Here is a 21,849-nt window from a genome sequence, read left to right as displayed (position 1 = left end):
TAAAAGGCTCTTTCTGGGATGCTGCAGGGCCTGAGGGAAGAGATGTGAATGGCACAGCAGTTGATTCTGACTGTAGAAAGTCCCCCAGGTCTTTACAATGTTCTGATTTGTATATAATGACACATTTTAAGCAGATGTTTTATTTAAAAAAACACCAACAAAAAAACAACAAATGACCACAGATTCAGTGGTTTAAAACAACAAACGTGTATTAGATCATAGTTTATAGGCCACATGTTCAGCATAATTTTCCTGGGTCTTCTGCTTCAGAATTTCTCCCTGGAAAACCCTGTAAAGGCTGCTATCAAGTAAGCTCAGGCTGGGCTCTGAAAGCCTTACCATCTGCTTCTGAGCTTACTTGTGTTGTTGGCAGAATTTCAGTTCTTCACTAGTTCATGGTGGTTGCCCTCACTTTCTTATCACATGAACTTCTACAGCATGGCATCTTTCTTCATCCAGTTGGAAAGAGTCTGCTAGCAGGATGGAGGTTGCAAGCTTAGGTATGAATCTTTACATAAGCCCACACTCTAGGGAAGAAATTACACAGGACACCAGTATGAGGAGGCAGGGGTCATTGCATCGTTTAACACCTTTTTCTGTCTGCTGCAGTGCTCAGTTAAGAGAGAAATAGAGAACTTATTTGTGCATAAAAGAGGCAGCATTATGAAATGGCTAAGTGTGATGATGTTGAAGGAACGTCAAGGATCTAGACTTGACTCTCACTCTGACAAGGTAAAGTCCCAGCTAGCATTCCTGCTTTTTCCTCAGGTCAGCTTCTCCAATTCATTGGGCTTACCTTGATCTTTTGAAAATGTAAATCATCCTTACTTTTTTTTTTCCCCAGTCATGAGGCTTGAACACAAGGCTGGGGCTATCCTGAGCTCTTTCACTCAAGGCTAACAATCTCTACTTCCAGTTTTCTGTGGTTAATTGGAGATAAGAGTTTCACAGATTTTCCTGCCTGGGCTGGCTTTGAACTGCGGACCTCAGATCTCAGTCTCCTGAGTAGCTAGGATTACAGGTGTGAGCCTCCAGTGCCTGGTCACCCTCACTTCTGACATTTCCAAACACTGCCCGAGAATGATTCAAAAGAAAACGTCTGCTCAATAAGATGTATTCCCTGCACTGACCACTAGGTAGTGCCATTTCGCTTTCCTGGTTAAGGCAATTACCAGGTTTAGCAAAGACTACTGGTAACTAGGTTCCAAAGGGTACTACTGGTCGCTCATGTAATCTAGCTACTCAGGAGGCTGAGATCTGAGGATTGCGGTTTGAAGCCAGCCCAGGCAAATCCCCTAGACTTTGCAGTCAACCAGTAAAAAGTCGGAAGTGGAGGTGTGGCTCATGAGGTGGAGGCCAGCTATGGAAAAAAAAAAAAGTCCCTGATTTCAAGCCCCAGCACTGGCAGCAACAACAAAAAAGATTATTGTATGCCTAAGCAGGAGAACCACCATGGAGCTGGTTTTTGAGGACCCCATCATCCCTTATATAGGTTTGTCCTCTCCGAATCACTCTCCCCGACCCTCGACCTTCGCCAGGCATTCTGCATCTGCGAATTTGCACCAAGAGCCGCTCAGACTCGTCAAGATGGAGAGATCCCGCTGTTCTCCCCTATCCCAAGACCCCTTCCTGCACCCAACCCACCACCTTATCTTTGTGTAAATGTCCTCAGCCCCTCCCCTGTCCTCGGGATTGTGAGCTAAGAGGCAGGGGTAAGAGGCTGGTCTCAGGGAGCGCCTCCACCTGGGCTGGCCCTCCTCCACCGCACAGGCAGCCCCACCCCCACCTAGGAATGTCTGGTCCCCAGGTAAGCATCCACTGAGGCCAACGTTCCAAGAAGGGGAAGCCCAGCCAGCCCACATATCTCCCTCCATCTCCTGGATGGTCCCAAGGGCAAGCTGGACCCTGGGCAGACCTCCAGATAGCTGGAGGTGGGGGCTGGGGGTCTGACCTCTGGCCCCCAGGGAAGGGATAGGGATGGTCGCGGAAGGAGTTGAAGGGGAAGTGAACTTGGTGAGAGCGTGGAAAGCCCACCACGCCCTCATTTTAGCACCCTTGCTTCTTTTTCCTGGAAACCCCAGTCATGCTCAACTCACCTGCCTTCACGGTGCCCCGCCACTTCCTCTCACCCTCACCACACGTTTCTTTTCATCCTCTATTCTCTGCCCTATCTGACTCCCATCCCAAAGGTTTCACCGTCTGCCCTGCCCATGGGCCGTAGCTGTAGTTTCCAGTCCCCTAGGCACCAGCCCCAGCGGTTCACTCCCTGTCAGCTTCACTTGCAGTCAGAAAGCCGGTGGGACTGGGGCCCATTCTCCTCACTGTGTTTTCCCCGCTGAAGTTCCCTGGGTGCAGCCAGGGCGCTGGTTCATGCCCTTGCCCAACATAGCCTTTGTTCCTTCACAGGGCTGAAGACTCCAGACTCTAGCTTTTTTGTGGGGGGATGTAGGGCGGGGTGGAAGGGGGATGTTTTTTAGAGAGACAGGATTTCACTATGTAACTTAGGCTGGTCTTGACTTTACAATCCTCCTGCCTCAGCCTCCGGAGTGCTAGAATTGCAACTGTGCCCCATAATGCTTGGCTGGACTAGCGTCTTAAGGGTGCCTCATGGGTCTTCCCTCTGCCCCGCCCCCCTGAAAAACACAAGGCCTGGCCTGTGCCAGGTATTGGAAAAAAACAAAAGAAGAAAAGAAAGGGAATTTTTTTTGGCAGTACCGGGTTTTGAACTCAGAACCTCATATTTGAAAGACAGGCAGCCTACCACTTAAGCCATGCTCCTAGTCCGAGGAAAGAGATTAAATAAATAAATAAAAGATCCTAATGATTGAACAGCTGCTGGCTGTATGGAAGGGAATGGCTGACAGTTCATCTGAGAAGGCTTCGAAAAGCACAATGAACAGGGTTAAGAGTCCCAGATTCTTAGATTATAATGCAGTAAGAGGATATGGGGAGACTAGAGAGGCATATTATATGAATCATGTCAAATTCTTTTATTGTCAGGCCTCATGCTGGACCCAGAAGACTACTGTCTGCACTCATGTTGCACTTCCAAAATCAGAGAAGGAAAACATGGTAGTCAATGCCAATCCAAAGTGCAAAGGGTCTCAGGTGAGCATAAGAATATGACCTCACAGAGGAGGGGCACCTACAGGCCCCATAGGGTGTCAGGGTTCCCAAAGAGGACCACTGCCCAGCCCAAGAGCCTAGGGAGGTTCCCAGAAAAAGTAAAGGAGGATTCTATCCTGTGGTCAAAAAGCTAGAGTGTGACATCTACCTTCTGAAGGCCAGGCTGTGTAGGCTTCTCTGCTCCCTGAGTGGCCTAGTTCTAGCTTTTCTCGTGTGTGTGTGTGTGTGTGTGTGTGTGTGTGTGTGTGTGTGTGTGTGTGTGTGTGTGTGTGTGTGTGTGTGTGTGTGTGTGTGTGTGTGTGTGTGTGTGTGTGTGTGTGTGTGTGTGTGTGTGTGTGTACATGTATGCATGAGCACATGCTGGTCCTGGGGCTTGAACGCAGGGCCTGTGTACTATTCCTTAGCTTTTCACTCAAGGCTGGCAATCTTCCACTTGAACAACAGCTCTGTTTCCAGTGGTTAATTGGAGATAAGAATCTCATGGAGTTTCCTACCCTTGGTGTCTCTGAACTCTGAACTGTGATACTCAAATCTCAGCCCCTGAGTGGCTAGGATTACAGATATGAGCCATTGGTGCCCGGCACTCATGTCCTCTCTTCTGTGTGGGGTTGAATCCTCATGTCTGATTGAGAGATAAGACGAGAGTCAAATCATTTATCTCAAGCAACCATGCACCAAATCTTGAACAAATATTCACTGTCTAAACAGATTATTCCTTATTTTTGTAGATATGTATGACTTTTATTCTTAATCCCACATCCTCTCACTTCTGGGACCCATGCATTATGCTGAAATAGCATTTAATTCAGAAAGAGGAGATCTAGTTCCAGTGCTGGCCCCACCATATACTGGGATAACTGAATTAGCCATCCTGAAACCTCATTTTTCCATTTTTCCTATCTGTAAGATGGGACACCACTGTGAGTAGTGTCTGTATATAAGTCTCATTTCTCTGGATAACCTCTTAAGTTCTTTTTTTTTTTTTTCAGTTATGAGGCTTGAACTCTAGGCCTGGGCGTTGTCCCTGAGCTCTTCAGCTCAAGGCAAGTGCTCTACTACTTGAGCCACAACACCACTTCCAGTTTTCTGGTGGTTAATTGGAGATAAGAGTCTCACAGACTTTCCTTGCCTGGGCTGGCTTTGAACCACGATCCTCAGATCTCAACCTCGGAGTAGCTAGGATTACAGGCAAGAGCTACTGGTGCCTCTTAGAGTTGTTGAAGGCAGAGACCCCAGGGTGTTCTATTCTGTAGCTCAGGCCATTGCAATGTTCAGTAGTGTTGTTCAGGAGATGATAGAGCACTGAGGAAAGAAAACTTAAGGCATTAACTTTTGAGTCTTATCCTGCCACTTCCAGGTTGACTTTGAGCTAGGTCATCTCCTCTGGGTCTTCTTTGCCTTACCTGGAAAGTGGAGATAACCTTTTGCCTGACAGAGCAATGGCATCCTAATCATCCTAAGATGATTAATCTACTTAATCATTAATTAATTAAAAATAAACAGCTGGGGTCAGGTGGGGTGGCCCAGGCTTGTAATCCCAGCAGTTTGGGAGATGAAATAAGAAGGGTTGTGGTCTGGAGCCAGATCTGGGCAAAAGTGTGATACCTATCTAAAAAATAAACTAAAGCAAGAATAGCTATGGTGTGGCTTACATGGTAGAACCATTGCCTAGCAAGCATGAGGCCCTGGATTCAAAACCTAGTGTCACTAAAAATGAAATAAAATAAAACAGCTGTGATATAGTACAGATGAGGTTAGTCTTGAAAACCAGGGGAAATGGTTGTAGTATGGTCATAGAGATGCCCTGGAGGGGCATCTATTCCTTTTCTCCCGCCCCTCACAGCTTTCTCCAGGTATAGTTTCCCGAATTAGCATTTGGAGGGCCCTGGCATAAGAAGGTCTTCTTTTTTCTTTTTTCTTTCTTCTTTCTTTCTTTCTTTCTTTCTTTCTTTCTTTCTTTCTTTCTTTCTTTCTTTCTTTCTCTTTCTTTCTTCCTTCCTTCCTTCCTTCCTTCCTTCCTTCCTTCCTTCTTTCTTTTCTTTTCTTTCCTTTCCTTTTCTTTTCTTTTTCTGGACTTGAACTCAGGGCCTAAGCTTCTTTTGCTCAAGGCTAACACTCTACCACTTGAGCCACAGTGTTATTTCCAGCTTTTTCTGGCTAGTTTGAACCATGACCCTCAGATCTCAGCCTCTTGAGTAGCTAGAATTACAGGCATGAGCCACCAGCACTGGCAGAAGTTCTTAATTCTGATGGCTCTGGCCACACAGCTCTTGATTCCTTTGGTGAATAAGGCTGCCTGTGAGAGTTGTGAACCCTGAAGTACTGCCTGGAGGAACTTCAATTGCAAACCTGTGTGGTCTCTCCCTGCTTCTGACATTTTGGTGGTAAAGTTTATGGAAAAGAATGTGAGTCGGGCACTGATGGGTCACGCCTGTAATCCTAGATAGTCAGGAGGCTGAGATCTGAGGATCACAGTCAGCCCAGGCAGAAAAGTCTGTGAGATTCTTATCTCCAATAAACCATCAGAAAACCAGAAGTGGCACTGTGGCTCAAGTGGTAGAGTGCTAGCCATGAGCTGAATTGCTGAGGGACAGCACCCAGGCCCAGAGTTCAAGCCCCATGACTGAACAAAATAAAAGAATGTGATTTGTCTCAGTTCTTGCTCAGACCAGAGGGTCTGAGCCAGTCCAGAGGGACTGGCTGGAGACAGAGCCTCAGACTCCAATCAGGTGAGGATTAAATGAGTGAGCACACATAAGAACACTTTGGTACTTCAGTACTTCACTGAAACCCAGGTTGGTGTTTTTACCCTAACCAGTGGGGCTTATCTGTGTCAGAGAAGTCTAGGTCTCTGTTTTACAAACAGTTTATGTGTAAGGAGTACATATGTTTGGTCTTAGAGCAAAAACAGAGCCAAGATATGAACAGATGGGCAGGGTGGGCTGCTTCCCACCAGGAGCCAGTGACCTGGAAAACATCTACTCCTACACAGGGAGGCTGGTGCCACACTGTCCTGGCCCCCATACATCCTCCCACCATAATCTCTGCCCCCAGCAGAAGCAGCACCAAACTTAGCATTAAGCAAGTATGATTTGGTTCTACTTACTCAATGTGTGACTTTGGGAAAATATCTCCATTTCTCTGTACCAGCTTCTGAAGTGGCCTGGACCAGAAGTGAGAGTATAGTGGGAGGTGTAGGGTGAACTATGAAGTGCTGTGCATGTTCTTTACATATCTTCCCTTTCTTTTCTTGCTGGAGGTGGGCCTGCTATTCTGAGGCCCTCCGCACTAGGCTGCTGAGGGAGTAAAGCTAACCTACAGCACAAAGGGCCTCTTGACTCCACTTCTTCAGACTAGTCCTTAGTTTTTGACAAGGACCACCTCTCAGCTGGAAGCGTTGGGGTTACCTGGAGGGTCACTCAGTGGATGAGAGGAATGTTGATATGCCACGAGACAGGAGTGAACCAGAGGGAGCGAAAAAATATGATGTGTGAGTTCACCCATTCTAAGACTAAATCTTCATTCACTACCTTTGTCTTCGCTTCCTGTGTTTCCTCCTTATACTGTCAGTGAAAAGAGTATGGGGGAGGATACTGTTTTGGGACAAGGTCTGAAGGCACAGGAACCATTACAGCTCTAGGAGCCTCTCTGTATTCTTTGACTTGGGAACCCATTGATTGTCTTTCCTGGACCCCAGGAAAACGCACCAGTTTCTCCTCGAGCCATGAACAGAGCCAGTTCCGGATGTCTGATTTGTCCTGGAAGGATTTTACCAATGCCTTATCCTTGGCCAACATGGTCCTGGGGATCTTCTCTATCTTCTGTAGCTTCAGCAGGTAGGTCTGGGGCCTAGCATGCTCTTAGTCAAAAGCTAGAACTTAATGGCAAGAGGCAAGGGACAGGGGAAATCTAGAGAGCTATACACCATGCCTGTCACAAAAGTCAACTGGAAGAGAGGCAGGGGAAAGTGAAGTGATTTGCAAGTTAGGGGTCAACATCCTGGTTTCAATTGTGACACCAGCCTGATATGTGACATCTGTAAAATGAGGAGTTTGCATTATGATCTGTATAGTTCCTTCAGCAATGGCAGCCTAGAATGGTTTTTATGAGAAGAATCACAAGGGTCTACCTACTGTTGTTATTTTCATTCTGAAATTAGAACACTGGCCTGGTAGAATATTTAAAATTAGCTCTCTTCTGGAAAGTTTGAAACTATAAGCAGTTGTATTTCTATAGATTAATCATATTTTAATGCCTTTGAAGATAAATTCTTCAGAATTCAGATAACATCTGCTTACTGTACTTGATTCTCTACCTCTATCAGCAAATGATTTCTTTATGGTTTGCTCTTCATTTACAATGAAAGGATCTTGATAATAGCTTAGTTCCTTTTTAGCTTGAAATTTGCACGATTCTCTAAGTTTGGATTTTTGGAATCTTAGTGGAGTAGAAGGGGAACATATCTGCAGCAGCAAAATCTCTGTTTTCTGAGTTCAACCAGATCTTTTGGGAGTGTCATTGTTATTCCACAATGGTAGGCTTAATATTTTATCCAACCTCCATCCCTTTAATACTTAGGTGTGGGACTAAACAAGTGCAAGGCTGAGTCAAGCACGCTGCTTCTGTTGCCCCTGAATTGAATTGATATTTAGAGTGACAACTTTGGCGTGGCTTCCAAGAGAAGGTTTACCTGGGACTGTGGTGACTGCTTTTAGAGAGACATGTGCTGGAAAAAGGAAAGAATCCAAGAATGTGGGGTCTGACCGTATCCAAAACTTGGAGAACTACAAGGAAAAATAGATGAGTCTGCTATCATAGTTGGAGATTTTAACACCTCTCTCAATAATCAGTGGATCCTACAGGGAGAAAATCAGCAAGCAAGAACATCAAATTCTGCAGTCCCTTCAATCTGCTAGATATAGTTGACATCTATAGATGAACTCACCTAATAGTAGCAGATTATTTATTTTTTCAAGTTCTCTTGGGACACTCAATAAGAACAAGCCACATTCTAGGCTATAAAACACACATATTAACAATTTTTTTTCTAATTCTGTAAAAAACGGAAATATTCATTTATTATATTTAAATAGTTCTGTAAACAAAGTAAGCCAAAAATCCTAAAAACTTTAGTATATATTTTTAAACATCAAAAGCCAATAAATGTAGAAGTTGAAGGGGAAGAGAAAAATGTTGATAGCAAAGTATCTGAACTTTCCTTTTCCCAAATATTTAACATTTCACATATACCACTGTTTTCAGTGTAACAAATTTAAAAGAATAAAAATCATAACAAAGTATAACCTCAAATCACATGGAATTAAACTAGGAATCAATAACAGAAAAATAATTGCTAAATAATCTTGAAATATTTGGAGGTTTTACAACATACTTCTAAATGGTATGTAGATAAAAAACTTAAGTTCAATTTAAAATATTTTGAACAAAAATAATGTAAAATTACTAATATTTGTGAAGTGAGGGGAAAGCCACGCTTGTAAGAAATGGAGAACATTGAGCTAAGAATGTGGCTTAGTGGTCGAATTCTTGCTGTTATAGCATGCATAAAGCCCTGGGTTCAATTTTTCAGTACCATAAACAAAAAAAGCAAGCTCTGAGCCGGGCGCTGGTGGCTCACGCCTGTAATCCTAGCTACTCAGGAGGCTGAGATCTGAGGATCACGGTTCAAAGCCAGCCCGGGCAGGAGAGACTGTGAGACTCCTATCTCCAATAAACCACCAGAAAACCGGAAGTGGCGCTGTAGCTCAAGTGGTAGAGTGCTCACCTTGAGCTGAAGAGCTGAGGGACAGCGCTCAGGCCCAGAGTTCAAGCCCCAGGACCGACCAAAAAAAAAAAAAAAAAAAAGCAAGCTCTGTGGCTCAAGTAGTAGAGCTCTAGCCTTGAGCAAAGGAAGCTCAGGGACAGTGTCCAGGCCTTAAGTTCAAGCCTCAGGACTGGCAAAAAAAGAAAAAAAGAAGAAATGGAGAACATTGAATATATATATCATCACACATGGCTGAAAAATGCAGTTATTTTATCATAGTGGGACCATAGAATGTACTCAATCAAACCAAGAAGCCATGAACATAACCTGATGATATAATCTTATATATCTTATTTGTAGTTTACACTGAAACATGATTATGTGGCAGGACTGTATTAAAAGAGAAGGAATGTATTTTAAATCAGTGATCTAAGCTTCTACCTCAAGAAACTAGAAAGATAAAGCAAATTAAATTCAAAATAAGCAAGAGCAAATAAAAATTAGATTAGAGCATCAATTTGAAAAGTCAAAACTCAGGATATTAATTAAGAAAAATCAGTGAAATAAAAACCTGATTCTTTGAAATGGTTAGTAAGATTGATACACCTCTGGCTAGGCTAAGAAAGAAAAGAAGACACTAAATACTAATATAGGAAATGAGGACAAGCCAGGCACCGGTGGCTCATGCCTGTAATCTTATCTACTCAGGAGGCTGAAATCTGAGGATCACGGTTAAAAGCCAGCCTGGGCAGGAAAGTCCATGAAACTCTTATCTCTAATAAACCACCAGAAAATTAGAAGTGGTGCTGTGGCTCAAGTGGTAGAGCACTAGCCTCGAGCTAAAGAGCTGAGGGACAGTGCCCAGGCCTAGAGTTCAAGGAAGGAAAGAAGGAAGGAAGAAAAAAAGAAAAGAAAGAAAAAGAAAGAAGAAGAAACGAGGGCCAGGCACTCCACAGGCTCATGCTTGTAATTCTAGCTATTCAGGAGGCTGAGATCTGGGCAGAAAAGCCTGTGACTCTTATCTCTAGTTAACCAGCTAAAAGCTGAAAGTGGAGGTAAGGCTCAAGTGATAGTGTACCAACCTTGAGTTAAGAAGCCAAGTGAGAGTGGTAAGCCCTGATTTCAAACTGCAGTACTGTCACACACATGCACACATAAAATTGCAAAAATTAATAAGCTACCATAACTCACAGAGAGAGAGACATTATCTGAACAGGGTCTTATCTATCTAGGAAATAATTTAGGCATTATTCATAAATTGCCATATTTAAGCTCTTTTGTACAACTTCTTAAAGATGTAGCTCAGTGGTGAAGTGCTTGCCTAGCAAGTTCAATCCCCAGTACCCCCCCAAAAAAATTTAAAAAATAATTTAGGAGAAGTGGCTCAAGTAGTAGAATGCTAGCCTTGAGTATGAAGAGGCTCAGGGATAGTGCCCAGCGCTGAGTTCAAGCCCCATGATTGACAAAAAACAAAATTTAGAGCTCATTATGTTAAACCAGATTCATGGGGCTGGGAAAGTGGCTCAGTGGTAGAGCGTTTGTCTTGCATGCATGAGGCCCTGGCTTCCATTCCTCAGCACCACATAAGCAAAAAGAAAAAAAGCCGGAAGTGGCGCTGTGGTTCAAGTGGTAGAGCGCTAGCCTTGAGCTGAAGAGCTGAGGGACAGTACCCAGGCCCAGAGTTCAGGCCCACGACCAGACCCCCCCCCCAAAAAAAAAAACAGATTCAGAAATATAAATATGTTGTTTCCTCTCATATGTAAAAATTAGATGTAAAAATTAAGACATGAAAGCAGAAGGGAAGCTATTTGGGAAGAAGAGGGACCCTCTGGAAGGGGAAGGGAGATAATAGAAGGTAAAGGAGATATATATGGTCAAATTATATGATATGCATGCATGAAGCCATGGAACTACTATTTGGTACAATTAACAAATGCTAATTAAAAGAAGGAAAGGAAAGAAGAAATTATTATTATTATTATTATTATTGCCAGTTGTGGGGCCTGTATTCTGGGCCTGGGTGCTGTCCCTCAGCTCTTCAGCTCAAGGCTAGTGCTCTACCACTTGAGCCACAGCGCCACTTGCGGCTTTTTCTGCATATGTGGTGCTGAGGAATCGAACCCAGAGCCTCATGCGTGCAAGGCAAGCACTCTATCACTGAGCCACCTTCCCAGCCCAGGAAAGAAGAAATTATTTAGCCAACATGTTTGTAATCCCAACACTGGAGAGGTTGAGACAAGATGTTTATGAGATCAAGGCCAACCTGGTCTACATAGTGCGATCTTGTCTCAAAACAAGAAAAGAAAAAAAAATCATTGACATAATCCCGTCATTTTACAAATGGAAGAATAGAGACCCAAAGAAGTAGTTAGTGATTCACCTGAGAATTCACAGTGAAGATGTAATAGACAGACTAGGACCTAGGAAGGGTCCCTGAGCCATCAAATATGTCTAGAATTTGGAGTTGAAAGAGGCCATAGTGATCACCCATGAGGATCCAGGGGTTGAGAGTTTGGCAAAGATGGAGGCATGTGTGAGGGTGGGAGGGATGAGTAGAGAAGTATATATCAGAAAGGATGTGGGCGTATGTAATGACCTTGGGTGTGCCTATGTTGGTAGGTGTGGGAAGTGTTGCATAAGAGTATACCTTGTGGAGTGGCTGTCCAGTGGGGACTATGAAGAACTACCCCATTCTGACCTGCTGGCTTCACTTTAGGAAATACCACTGTGCTTCCTGGATGCTTCTGATCAGCTTCCTGTTGGATATGGCGATAGGGACGATGGCCAGACAACTCAGCATCTCCTGCAGGTTGGGTGAGTTCAGTCCTGAGGACCCGAGTTCCTGTCCCCAGGAGTGCCTATCCCTGGTCAACACCTATTCTCTAAAGTCCAGCAGGCTTCCATCTGTCACTCCCTCCCATTCCTGTAAGAATAGCAAGAATAGTCCTGGAGGAGGAGCTAGGGAGCCCCCCAGATTAGCTTCAGCCCCTCTGCTGGCTCAAACTTACCCATTCTTGGCCAGTCCTGTCATGGTGCTCCATGTCCTTATCTGCTCTGCTTCCCTATTCTGTGATGAGTGAGGTATTGGAAAGGTGAGGGAGAAGAGAGAAGACAAAGGGTCAATGAGGAAAGGGAAAACTACCTCTTGCTAAGCAAGTGGTTTAAAATCTTCCCTGTCAGGTCTTGTTTGAAAGAAAAAAAAATTCTGGTGTGCATCAGATTGTAGCACAATCCTTGCATAGTAAGTGACAACAACCCAATTACCTGGAGAGGGAAAGACTTGCCAGGCTACTGGGGTTCAGAAGGAGATCTGGGAGGACATCTCAGATTTTGAGCTACAGACCACCTTGGGGGAACAGCTGTTATGCTTCAAAACCTCAAGACCCTACTGTCACAGCTTCAGAGGGAAGCTAAGATCTGAGTGTGAATTTTGACACTGGGTCTTTGGAACAGGAGCGGAACTGAATGACTTTGCTGTCTTCACCTCTTTTGGTTTGGCCTCAGCTCTGCTCCTTGGCGTGGAGGGGCCTCTCAATGGGTTCCTGGCTATCATCTATGTGTTAACCACTTCTTTCCGCCTGTGTTTTTATTCATCTGGTAAGTGGAACCCTGGTTGCCTTAGGACTTCAAGTAGGGGACCATAGAGAGGGAAGAGCTGCTGGAAAGTGGGAGGAAATCCTTCCCTCTTCCTTCCCTCTTGCAAGCCCCATGGCCACTGTAGTTATGGGCTGTGTTGACAGAGCCCTAGTCTGGGAGGTAGGAGTCCTCATTTCTTAGAGTGGCTGCACTTTGTTCTCTGTATGATCCTTGGGTGGAACATATGGCTTCATGTATTCTACAAATGGAGGTTGCTCTCCAGTTCCTCAAATAGGAGAAACTGTGTCATGGGGAGGGCAGTGGTCTTCGTAAGGTCACAAAGTAAGGAAATACAGATAGACACTGCACTGAACTTAGACTAGACTTCAAAGACCCTTTGAGCAAAGACTGGGCTGGGACATATCTCTGTCTACACTGCTGCCTACTTTCCCTTGGAAGTCCAACATAAAACCCACGTTTGTGAATAGCTAAATGATTTACGGTCTGGTACAGCCCCTGGGCTAAGGAAACTTGATAGGCCAGGTAGGAGAAGACTTAAGGTGGGAATGGGCTGGTGTTGTTTATGTGCCAGTGAGCAGGGAACCAGCAGATCCCCATGGTTCTTTCCCCTGCAGGAGGAAGTCCCTTCTCATACAGGGGCCTACCGTGCCCCTATGCTTCCTGTGTTTTGGCTTCCACCTCCCTTCTGACCAAAGGCAACACATTTATTCTATGCTGCATGGCCTCACTCATGATTCTGTTCATGATTGACCAGAGCTACTATCCACGTGATGAAATCTTGGAATCTGAGAACTGGAAAAAAATGGTTTATATTGGAGGTAAGTGAAAATACCACTCTCTAATGTCACCGATGGCCAATTGATTATCAGTGCTATTCATAGTCATCCTATACCTGGCCCCAGCATCCCCTTATCCACTTTACCTTGGGCTTTATTTTTTAACCACAGTATTTATCATCACCTGACATAGAATATGTTTACTAGTTTGGTTTGTTGTCTATAAATACTAAACTTTATCCTCATTCGAGGACTTTCCTTAGAGGACTCTCTGAATAATGCATGTTACATAGTAGATACTCCGAACATGTTTGTTGAATGCTAATGAGTTCAATGGATATTTATGGAGCCCATGCCTAAGTGCTGGAAGCAACTTGGTAAACCAGACATGATTCCAGCTCAGAATCTATAGTCAAACAGGGAGAAAGTCACCAAACAAATAATGGCAGAATTAACTGGGAATATGTTTTTGATGTGCTGGATTAGTGCAGGATGTTCTGAGAGGTATTCAAGGATGACCTAATTTATTCTAGGGTGGCCTGAAAGAAGGGAAGAGGATTCTTAAGAAAGTGATTCTTAAGTGAGACCCACAAGATGAATGACTAGATAAGTAGAGTGGACAGTTCAAGCAGAGGACACAATATTTTGTGACAGTTGGGAAGCTGGAAGGTGCTGGAAGCATTAGTGGAACAGTGTGGCTGGAGCTTGCTGAGAGAGCCAGTGATAAAAACTGAGACCAATGAAGTAGGCAGACTGGGTGGGACCTAAGCAGGAAGTGACACAATCAGAGTGACAAGTTTCCAGGATTACTTTGATTATAACATTGAGTGGTAGAATACCAAGATTGGAAGTTCAAAATAGAAGTGGTAGTGTGATGGAGATAAAGAGAAACAATTAAAGGGTTTGAAATATACTTGCTTTTGTGGAAGGAAAGTTCAAGTAACAGAGTGCTGGTTCATGCCCCAAGATTCCTTCACATTGGGGGCCTGACAGATGTCTCCCTAGAGTTCACCCAATTTGTGTTTCAAGATATATGATTGGTTTTTTTACTTTTAAATGTGCTCAGTGAAATAAGACAAACATTTATTGGTATATTAAGTTCTTCCATTATTCTCTTGCGAGCTCAGTCTAGTATATAGGATCCATGGTTCTTGTTTACAGTCATACCTTGTGATAGCATCACCAACATTGCTACCTGAGTTCTGGGTGCTGGGTTCTCCTATGTCCTTGATGGCAAAGGCAATTGGTGCTAAGAAGAATCTGGGACTAAGCAGATTTGAGTTCCTGTTCTAACTTCAGCATGGACTAGTTGTATCTAATTAGGCTATTACCATTTTATCTTTAAAAAATGAAGCCAAAAATCCCTACCTTGCAGATTACTGGAATTAAGAAAAATAATGTTCTGGTCACTTATTGTATACATGGTGGTTCTCCCCATGAAGTACCTCTGGCACATATGTATACTAAATGGTAATTCCTAGCTCCCAATTGTCTTCCACCTCACCTTTTCCCATCTCATATGTGACAGGATTCCCCACAGTGTTCTCTATTGATCTCCACTTCTCAAAATAACACATACAATTGGTCTTAACCTCACAGATTTTGACACAGTTAATATCAGAGGCCTACTTGGACAATTTCAAAATAGCTGTTGTTGATAGTCCCTCAGCCTACAGCACAGCCCCATTGTCCTTTTTTCTTCTTTTTTGGTTGTGGGGCTTGATTTCTGAGCCTGGGTGCTGTCCCTCAGCTCTTTAGCTCAAGGTACACGCTCTGCCACTTGACCACAGTGCCACTTCCAGTTTTCTGGTGGTTTATTAGAGATAAGAGTCTCACGGACTTTCCTGCCTTGGCTGGCTTTGAACCACAATCCTCAGATCTCAGCTTCCTGAGTAGCTCGGATTACAGGTGTGAGCCACCAGCACCCATCTCCCATTGTCCTTTTAGATGAGGTCCTTCCTGTCTCAAAGAGTTCCTGAGAGTCTGGTTTCATATAGCATCATCCCCTCCTGATTTTGCTTTTTGTGTCCTTTTGCTCTAATAGTAGGACAACATACTGAGTCCTGGGTTCTCCTGGCAAGGCACACACCCTGGGGACAGTCTTGGGGACTACCAATACAATTCCAATCTCAGATTCATCAACAAAAAGGTCTCTATATTAGTGTCCTGTCTACTTCACACTAGATATTCTGTTAGGTATTATGTATGTAAAGTATTTCACTTATACTTCACAATCTGAGTTAGATTAAAACCATATTTCCCAAATGATGAAACAGAGGGGAAATAGCTGTCATAAATTTCTAATCCAAAGCCATATCTGCCTGATTTTGAAAACTAAACACACTGTCTCAGATCTCAAAAAGAATTAGAAGAGTGTCAGCAATGGCACTTCCATGGAAAGAACTACCATATGTTCAGTAAGAGATCGAAACATGATCTGACAAAAGACCACTGGGTGAGGAGCAGCAAAAGAATAATATTGGAATTTTGGAATAATGCATGTGCAGAATAGCCATTGATCTGTTAAGGCAGAGACAGTATTTTAAACCAGAATTTTCTTAGAAACCAGGACAGTTTCCAGGTGCCATTTTTTAGTAGTTCTCTCCCAGCTGGAATCAACAGTTGTACTCTCGTCTTCCAGCACTGAATTGTGATAATTCATGTAGGGTGTTATCTGCCAAGAAAGTTCATCAGAAACTCAGTGCTGGAGCCTTTAATTAGTAGCCAGTTATGTAGACTTCCACTGTACCCAAACTTCGGATGCCCAGAAGTAAAGCAGGTGTTCTGCATAAGCCACATATTTGCATAGTGTGAACACAGTGAGCCACACTGATCAGTTAGAGAAAGCTTTCTAGTGGTATGGGAACTATTAGCCAAGAGCCAGCTATAAGCAAGCCTTTGTAAGGACAGCAGTCTCAGGATCCTGTGTTAATTCTTTCTGTATGCATATAATATTGTATTGGCCATTATCCCATATTCAACTCAGAAAAAAGTTTTTTCTTTCCCTAACAAAGGATCTGAGCAACTCAGCTATTTTCTTGGCCAGGGATTGCTTCTGATCTGGAATTCTAATCAGAATGGAACCTGAGATTGCATTACTTGTGTATTTCCCAGTTAAACTGAACTTGAAGATAGGCTCCTATCTCTTTTTTTCTTGCTATGTCTTAGGTACTGTGGGTACCACGTGAAGGATGAGAGGGTGGGCTGGGATGCATATAATGCAGCTTTATAACATAAGAACTGAGTGCCTGTGTTTTTGCTTCTTCTAGGTATCATCATGCTGTTTTTCTTCCCATTCTCTCTCACTGCTTTTTACTGCCTGGTGTGGTCGCTCTCCTACATCTTCTTCCCTGATTCCCTGTGGGGAAAGGCAACCTGTTCTGGGCTCTAGCAGCGAAGAAGCCCCAGCTCCAACTCCTGCTGGCCTCTGTGGGGACTGTACCAGCATGTTGGGCCAAGCCTTGCCTGTCCTCACTAAAACTTTCCGTGTGCCTTTGTGGTCATATTCTAGGTACATGCTATCTCTGTTGTTTTGACCCACTGCTACTCACATAGGCACTGCAGATTGTATTACTGCTGCTATTGCCTCTTCCTTCTTCCTTCCTCCTCTATCTACTACCTCCTCCTCTTCCTTCTTCACTTCTCCTCCTCTTTCTCCTCCTCCTCCTCCTTTTACCAGGGGTTGAAATCAAGACCTTTCACTCTCACTACTACTTGATCCATGTCCCAGTCCAATAATTTAGTGGTTAATTGGACATGGAATCATACAAGCTTTTCTGCCTGGAGTGGCTTTGAACCATGATCCTCCAGATCTCAGCCTCCTGAGTAACTAAAGATTATAGATGTGAACCACCAATGCCTGACTATCTTTATCCAGAATTCCAACTTCTTTTCGGGCAATATACTATATGGTATGTAGAACATATTGATTTTTTCGAAGCTAAGTTTGGGCTGGGATTAAAATCTAACTCTGTCACTAGCTGGGTGACCTTGTACACTAAGGTTCCTCCCTTGTAAAGGAGAGGAATCTTCCCAAATTGGTGTAGCCTCTGCCTCAGCCTTGCCAGGTTGGAATTAACTCTGTTTGCTCTGTGTGTGTGTGTGTGTGTGTGTGTGTGTGTGTGTGTGTGTGTGTGTGTGTGTGTGTGTGTGTGTGTGTGTGTGTGTGTGTGTGTGTGTGTGTGTGTGTGTGTGTGTGTGTGTGTGTGTGTGTGTGTGTAGGGTGGGGGCTCATTTTTTTTTGTAGTCATTTGAAGTCAGGACCTTGCACTTGTTTGCTAGTCAGATTACTTAGTACATGTATGTGCTTGTGTGCACGGCTGCACACGCACACACGCACGCACACACACACACACACACAAGCCCTTTTGGATTTAATTATTTTTCAGATAGTCTCATGCTTTCTGTCCAGAGTCTGCCTCTGATTGCAATCCTCCTACTTTTGTCTCTCACATAGCTGTTTCCTGGGCTGGCCATGAATCACCATCCTCCTATCTCTACCTCCCCAGTAGCTGAAGTTGCAGGGGTGAGCCCCACACCTGGCCCCTCACTAGCAGTTACTATAGCTGCAGATTCTGGCTCTGAGAGCAGAGCCTGCCCATTTGGAATGCTTGTAGAACGTTAAAATGTTTGTATTTTAATGGTGCAAAGCCTTTTGCTTCATTTAGCAATGAGATATTGACAGCAGGAAGGTATTACTTGCTTTTGGGGGAGCATGGTCTCATGACCTGTTTCTTTTCTAAGCTTTCAAATACTAAACTCTAGCTACTGAAATACCACTTCATTTCTTCAAATTCAAATCAGATGGGAATATAGTACTGTCTGCTAGAGTTGTGCCTCACATAGAATTTTGATCTCTAGAAGCAATGGTCCTGCACCTTCATATGGGAAAGGCTCACTGGCTAATTCTGCTTCTTCCCAGAGGTGTCACCAGAGCTCCTTTGACAAATCTGATTTTCCTTAAGTTCTTTTTTTTTTGGGGGGGGGGGGTGTCCAGTTGTGGGGCCTGGGCGCTGTCCCTCAGCTCTTCAGCTCAAGGCTAGCACTCTACCACTTGAGCCACAGTGCCACTTCTGGCTTTTTTCTTTTTGCTTATGTGGTGCTGAGGAATCGAACCCAGGGCCTCAGGCATGCAAGGCAAGCGCTCTACCACTGAGCCACCTTCCCAGCCCTCCTTAAGTTCTTAGAACAATGTATGTGACAAATATGCATCAAATCTAAAATTAGATTAATTTAAAAATATTTGGTGCTGGTACTGGGAGTTGAACTCAGGGCTCATATCTCTCATTTGGCTCAAGGTTGGCACTTTAACTCTTGAGCTACAACTCCACTTTTGGCTTTTAGTGATTAAACAGAGATAAGAATGTCATGTATTTTTCTGTCCCTGCTAGCTTCAAACTGCAGTCCTCAAATCTGTGTAGCTAGGATTACAGGGATGAGGCACCAGTGCCTGACTTAAAACTAGTTTTCTTTTCAAAGTACCAATCTAAAGAAAGCCACATCATTGTGATATGGCTCTAAAGGTACAGACAGCATCCTTTTCCAGGGTTCTGTACTTATGTCCCTGTTACAACTTTCATGTTATCATATTTGACAAATATATCTGTGTCCTGTGAGGTTTTCATCTCCTTCTGTTTACTGTTAGGTATTTCTGCTACCTGCTGCAGTTCCTAAAACTCAAAATCTTTTCTTTGCAGATGACTCATGGCTTCCAGTAAAGAATTCTATAATATACAAGGTTGCTATAATAATAACATACAAGGGGCCGGGAAGGTGGCTCAGTGGTAGAGCGCTTGCCTTGCATGCTTGAGGCCCTGGGTTTGATTCCTGAGCACCACATAAGCAAAAAGAAAAAAGCCGGAAGTGGCGCTGTGGCTCAAGTGGTAGAGCGCTAGCCTTGAGCTGAAGAGCTGAGGGACAGCGCCCAGGCCCAGAGTTCAGGCCCACGACTGGACCCAAAAAAAAAAAAATAACATACAAGGTTATTATATGGTAGTATTGTAGCTTACACATATTTATGGCACCATGTTCCTTGGTGCTATATTAAGAACTCCAACCTAAGAACTGTGTTCACGTAAAGCCTTAGGGCCAGAAGTTAGCCCCATACTTGGGTACAAGAGAAGCTAGAGGGGAAAATCTGTTACTCTCAGCCAATCTAATTTAGCTCAAAAGCCTAATGCTTGGGATTAGACAATAATGTCCTATTCTTTTTCTTTTCTTTTTTTTGTCAGTTGCAGGGCCTGAGCGCTGTCCCTGAGCTCTTCAGCTCAAGGTGAGTTCCCTACCTCTTGAACCACAGTGCCACTTCTGGTTTTCTGGTAATTGGAGATAAGAGTCTTATAGACTTTCCTACCCGGGCTGGCTTTGAACCGTGATCCTCAGATTTCAGCCTCCTGAGTAGCTAGGGGTGAGCCACCAGTGCCTGACTGATGTCCTATTCTTGAATTATCAGGTTTGGCCCCAAATAATGTTTAGATTTTTCTATGTTCAAAAGTAAAAGATGTAGTTCCTGAAAGAATTTCTATGAGCAGAATCAAAATCAATATATAGGCCCTTATAAGGACTGCTTTGAAAGTAAATTGTGGAGTTTTGTAATGTTACATGTCAACATTCAGAAGACCTACATAATTCAGTGATCCAATATTTTCTAAATGGACAATGCCTGGTATCTCCAAATGATACATGAGTGGAAGAGCCGTTCATATGGCAAGACTCAAAACTCAAAAGGATTTTAATATATCAAAGTATAAAAAGCTCATTGATAAGGTATCAGATTCTATATTGCAGTTAACCTTTAAGAAACCACCCCTAAACTGGGCACTAGTGGCTCACGCCTGTAATCCGAGCTACTCATGAGGTTGAGATCTGAGGATCCCAGTTCAAAGACAACCCAGACAGGAACATCCCTGAGACTCTTATCTCCAATAAACCACTCAGAAAACTGGAAGTGGTGCTGTGGCTCAAGTGGTAGAGCACTAGCCTTGAGCTGAAGAGCTGAGGGACAGGCGCCCAGGCCCAGAGTTCAAGACCCATGACCAACAACAAAAAAAAAAAAAAAAAAAAAAAGAAAGAAAAAAGAGAAATAAACCACCCCTTGCTGAGTTTGGGTGTGGAATCAATAGGCTATAATGATCTACAAAGCTTTGAACTGGTGGTTCTCCTGCCTCAGTCTCCTGAATGCTTTGATTACAGGTAAACCCTACCATGCCTGTGAAAAGTCAGTTTGTTAAGTTTTACAATCAACTTAATGCAGTTTGAAAATTTTTGCCCTATTAGGGTGTTTTTACATGATAAGAATAGGCCCAAGGTTTAGGCATGCAAACACAAACAGACCCTAAGGGTCAGAATCTTTCCAAACAATGCTTATACATTACTTAGTCTAAAATGATGATTTCCCTGTAAAACAATGTGAAAAGTGGTTGTTGAGGTACACATTCTATTTACCACATAATTTATTTCTGAATTATGATCCTAAGAGGAAGAAAACAAGTGGGGAAAGAGGCTCTCTGAGCCCCAATAACTCAGGTCATTTTGCTCCCAAACAGAGCTCTATCTAGTATACTATGATAATAGCATTTTCTTATGTTTAAAAGGTAAACTGCTCCCTAATCCTCATCCAAAAAAAATAAATTAATTAAAAAAAAACAACTCAAACTTGGTGGCCACTATAGGATCTGGTTACCACTTATGGGGATCATCAATATAGAGATTATCCTCAGCCAGGTGAGACTCTTCAATAAACCACTCAGAAAAATGAAAGTGGCACGGTGGCTCAAGAGGTAGAGCGCTAGCCTTGAGCTGAAGAGCTGAGGGACAGCACCCAGGCCCAGAATTCAAGCCCCATGACTGCCATAAAAATAAAAATAAATCTATATAGAGATTATCCTTAGCTGCAACTCAGGTACTCAAAAGCATCTTCACTGTGGGTTAAGATTCTAACACCTCAGTTTACTCCTTAAAAAAAGCCACAGCAGTTAGAATTATTCTCAATGACTTCAGAGGTAGCAGGGACACAGAGATGGGACAGTCAGAGTTCTCAGCCACACAGCAGGGAACATACAGGCATTTTCAGCTCTAAGAGGTGGCAGTGTTTGACTTATATGCCTGTGATCTGCCTTGTTTCCATCTCCCCCACTCCCCAATAAAATATCCAGAGAGAACAACTTCCTTTTGTTTAACACTAAAATCACTCTAGCATTAACATGTCGCAATGAACCCTAGTCCTGAAGCAAATGACTGGGGCAGAAAGAACTTTATACTTTGATCCCTAAAAATGGTGGTTGAATGGTGAGTGAGTGGTTTCTAAGGGATAAGTCTGATAGAGAAGCCCCAAAGATGCAAAAAAATGGTTTACACTGTTTACTTCCATCAAGAGAAGGCTTTCAGCTCCTAGCCCTAGTGACTGAAATGGAAGGAAAGAATCACATATTTCTACCTGTGTGATGGAAGACTTATGGTCAGTAGGGTACATAGAACTTTAGTCAACAGGAATGAACATTGGAAAGTCATCTTCTCCTCTCTACCCTGCCCTGCTCAGGGACCAGGGTCTTTTTGCTTGCTGAGTGTTTTTTTTTTTTTTTTTTTTTT

General features: G+C 43.5%; 1 protein-coding gene across 2 annotated transcripts; it reads left to right on the top strand.

Annotated features, from left to right (window-relative positions):
- The first annotated feature begins 40 nt into the window (after nucleotides 1-40).
- LOC138803453 (transmembrane protein 269-like) lies at nucleotides 41-19,532 on the top strand. 2 transcript variants are annotated; one of them, XM_069987487.1, is made up of 8 exons: nucleotides 41-732; nucleotides 3,001-3,108; nucleotides 6,824-6,962; nucleotides 11,607-11,704; nucleotides 12,344-12,487; nucleotides 13,102-13,305; nucleotides 16,533-17,174; nucleotides 19,494-19,532. In XM_069987487.1, the coding sequence occupies exons 2-7, from the start codon at nucleotides 3,006-3,008 to the stop codon at nucleotides 16,652-16,654; spliced, it is 810 nt and encodes a 269-aa protein (XP_069843588.1). In that variant the 5' UTR covers nucleotides 41-732; nucleotides 3,001-3,005; the 3' UTR covers nucleotides 16,655-17,174; nucleotides 19,494-19,532. The 2 variants fall into 2 exon arrangements, with proteins under 2 accessions (XP_069843588.1, XP_069843587.1); XM_069987486.1 differs by lacking the exons at nucleotides 41-732; nucleotides 19,494-19,532 and adding exons at nucleotides 1,600-1,807; nucleotides 17,720-17,815 and having other exon boundaries at nucleotides 16,533-16,774.
- Nucleotides 19,533-21,849: the final 2,317 nt, after the last annotated feature.

This window comes from Dipodomys merriami, unplaced genomic scaffold, assembly GCF_024711535.1.
Source record: "Dipodomys merriami isolate MVZ:Mamm:240054 unplaced genomic scaffold, mDipMer1.0.p SCAF_34, whole genome shotgun sequence".
Lineage (NCBI taxonomy): Eukaryota > Metazoa > Chordata > Mammalia > Rodentia > Heteromyidae > Dipodomys > Dipodomys merriami.
The sequence above is the reverse complement of the archived record's forward strand: the minus strand, read 5'-3'. Positions and strand labels throughout refer to the sequence as shown.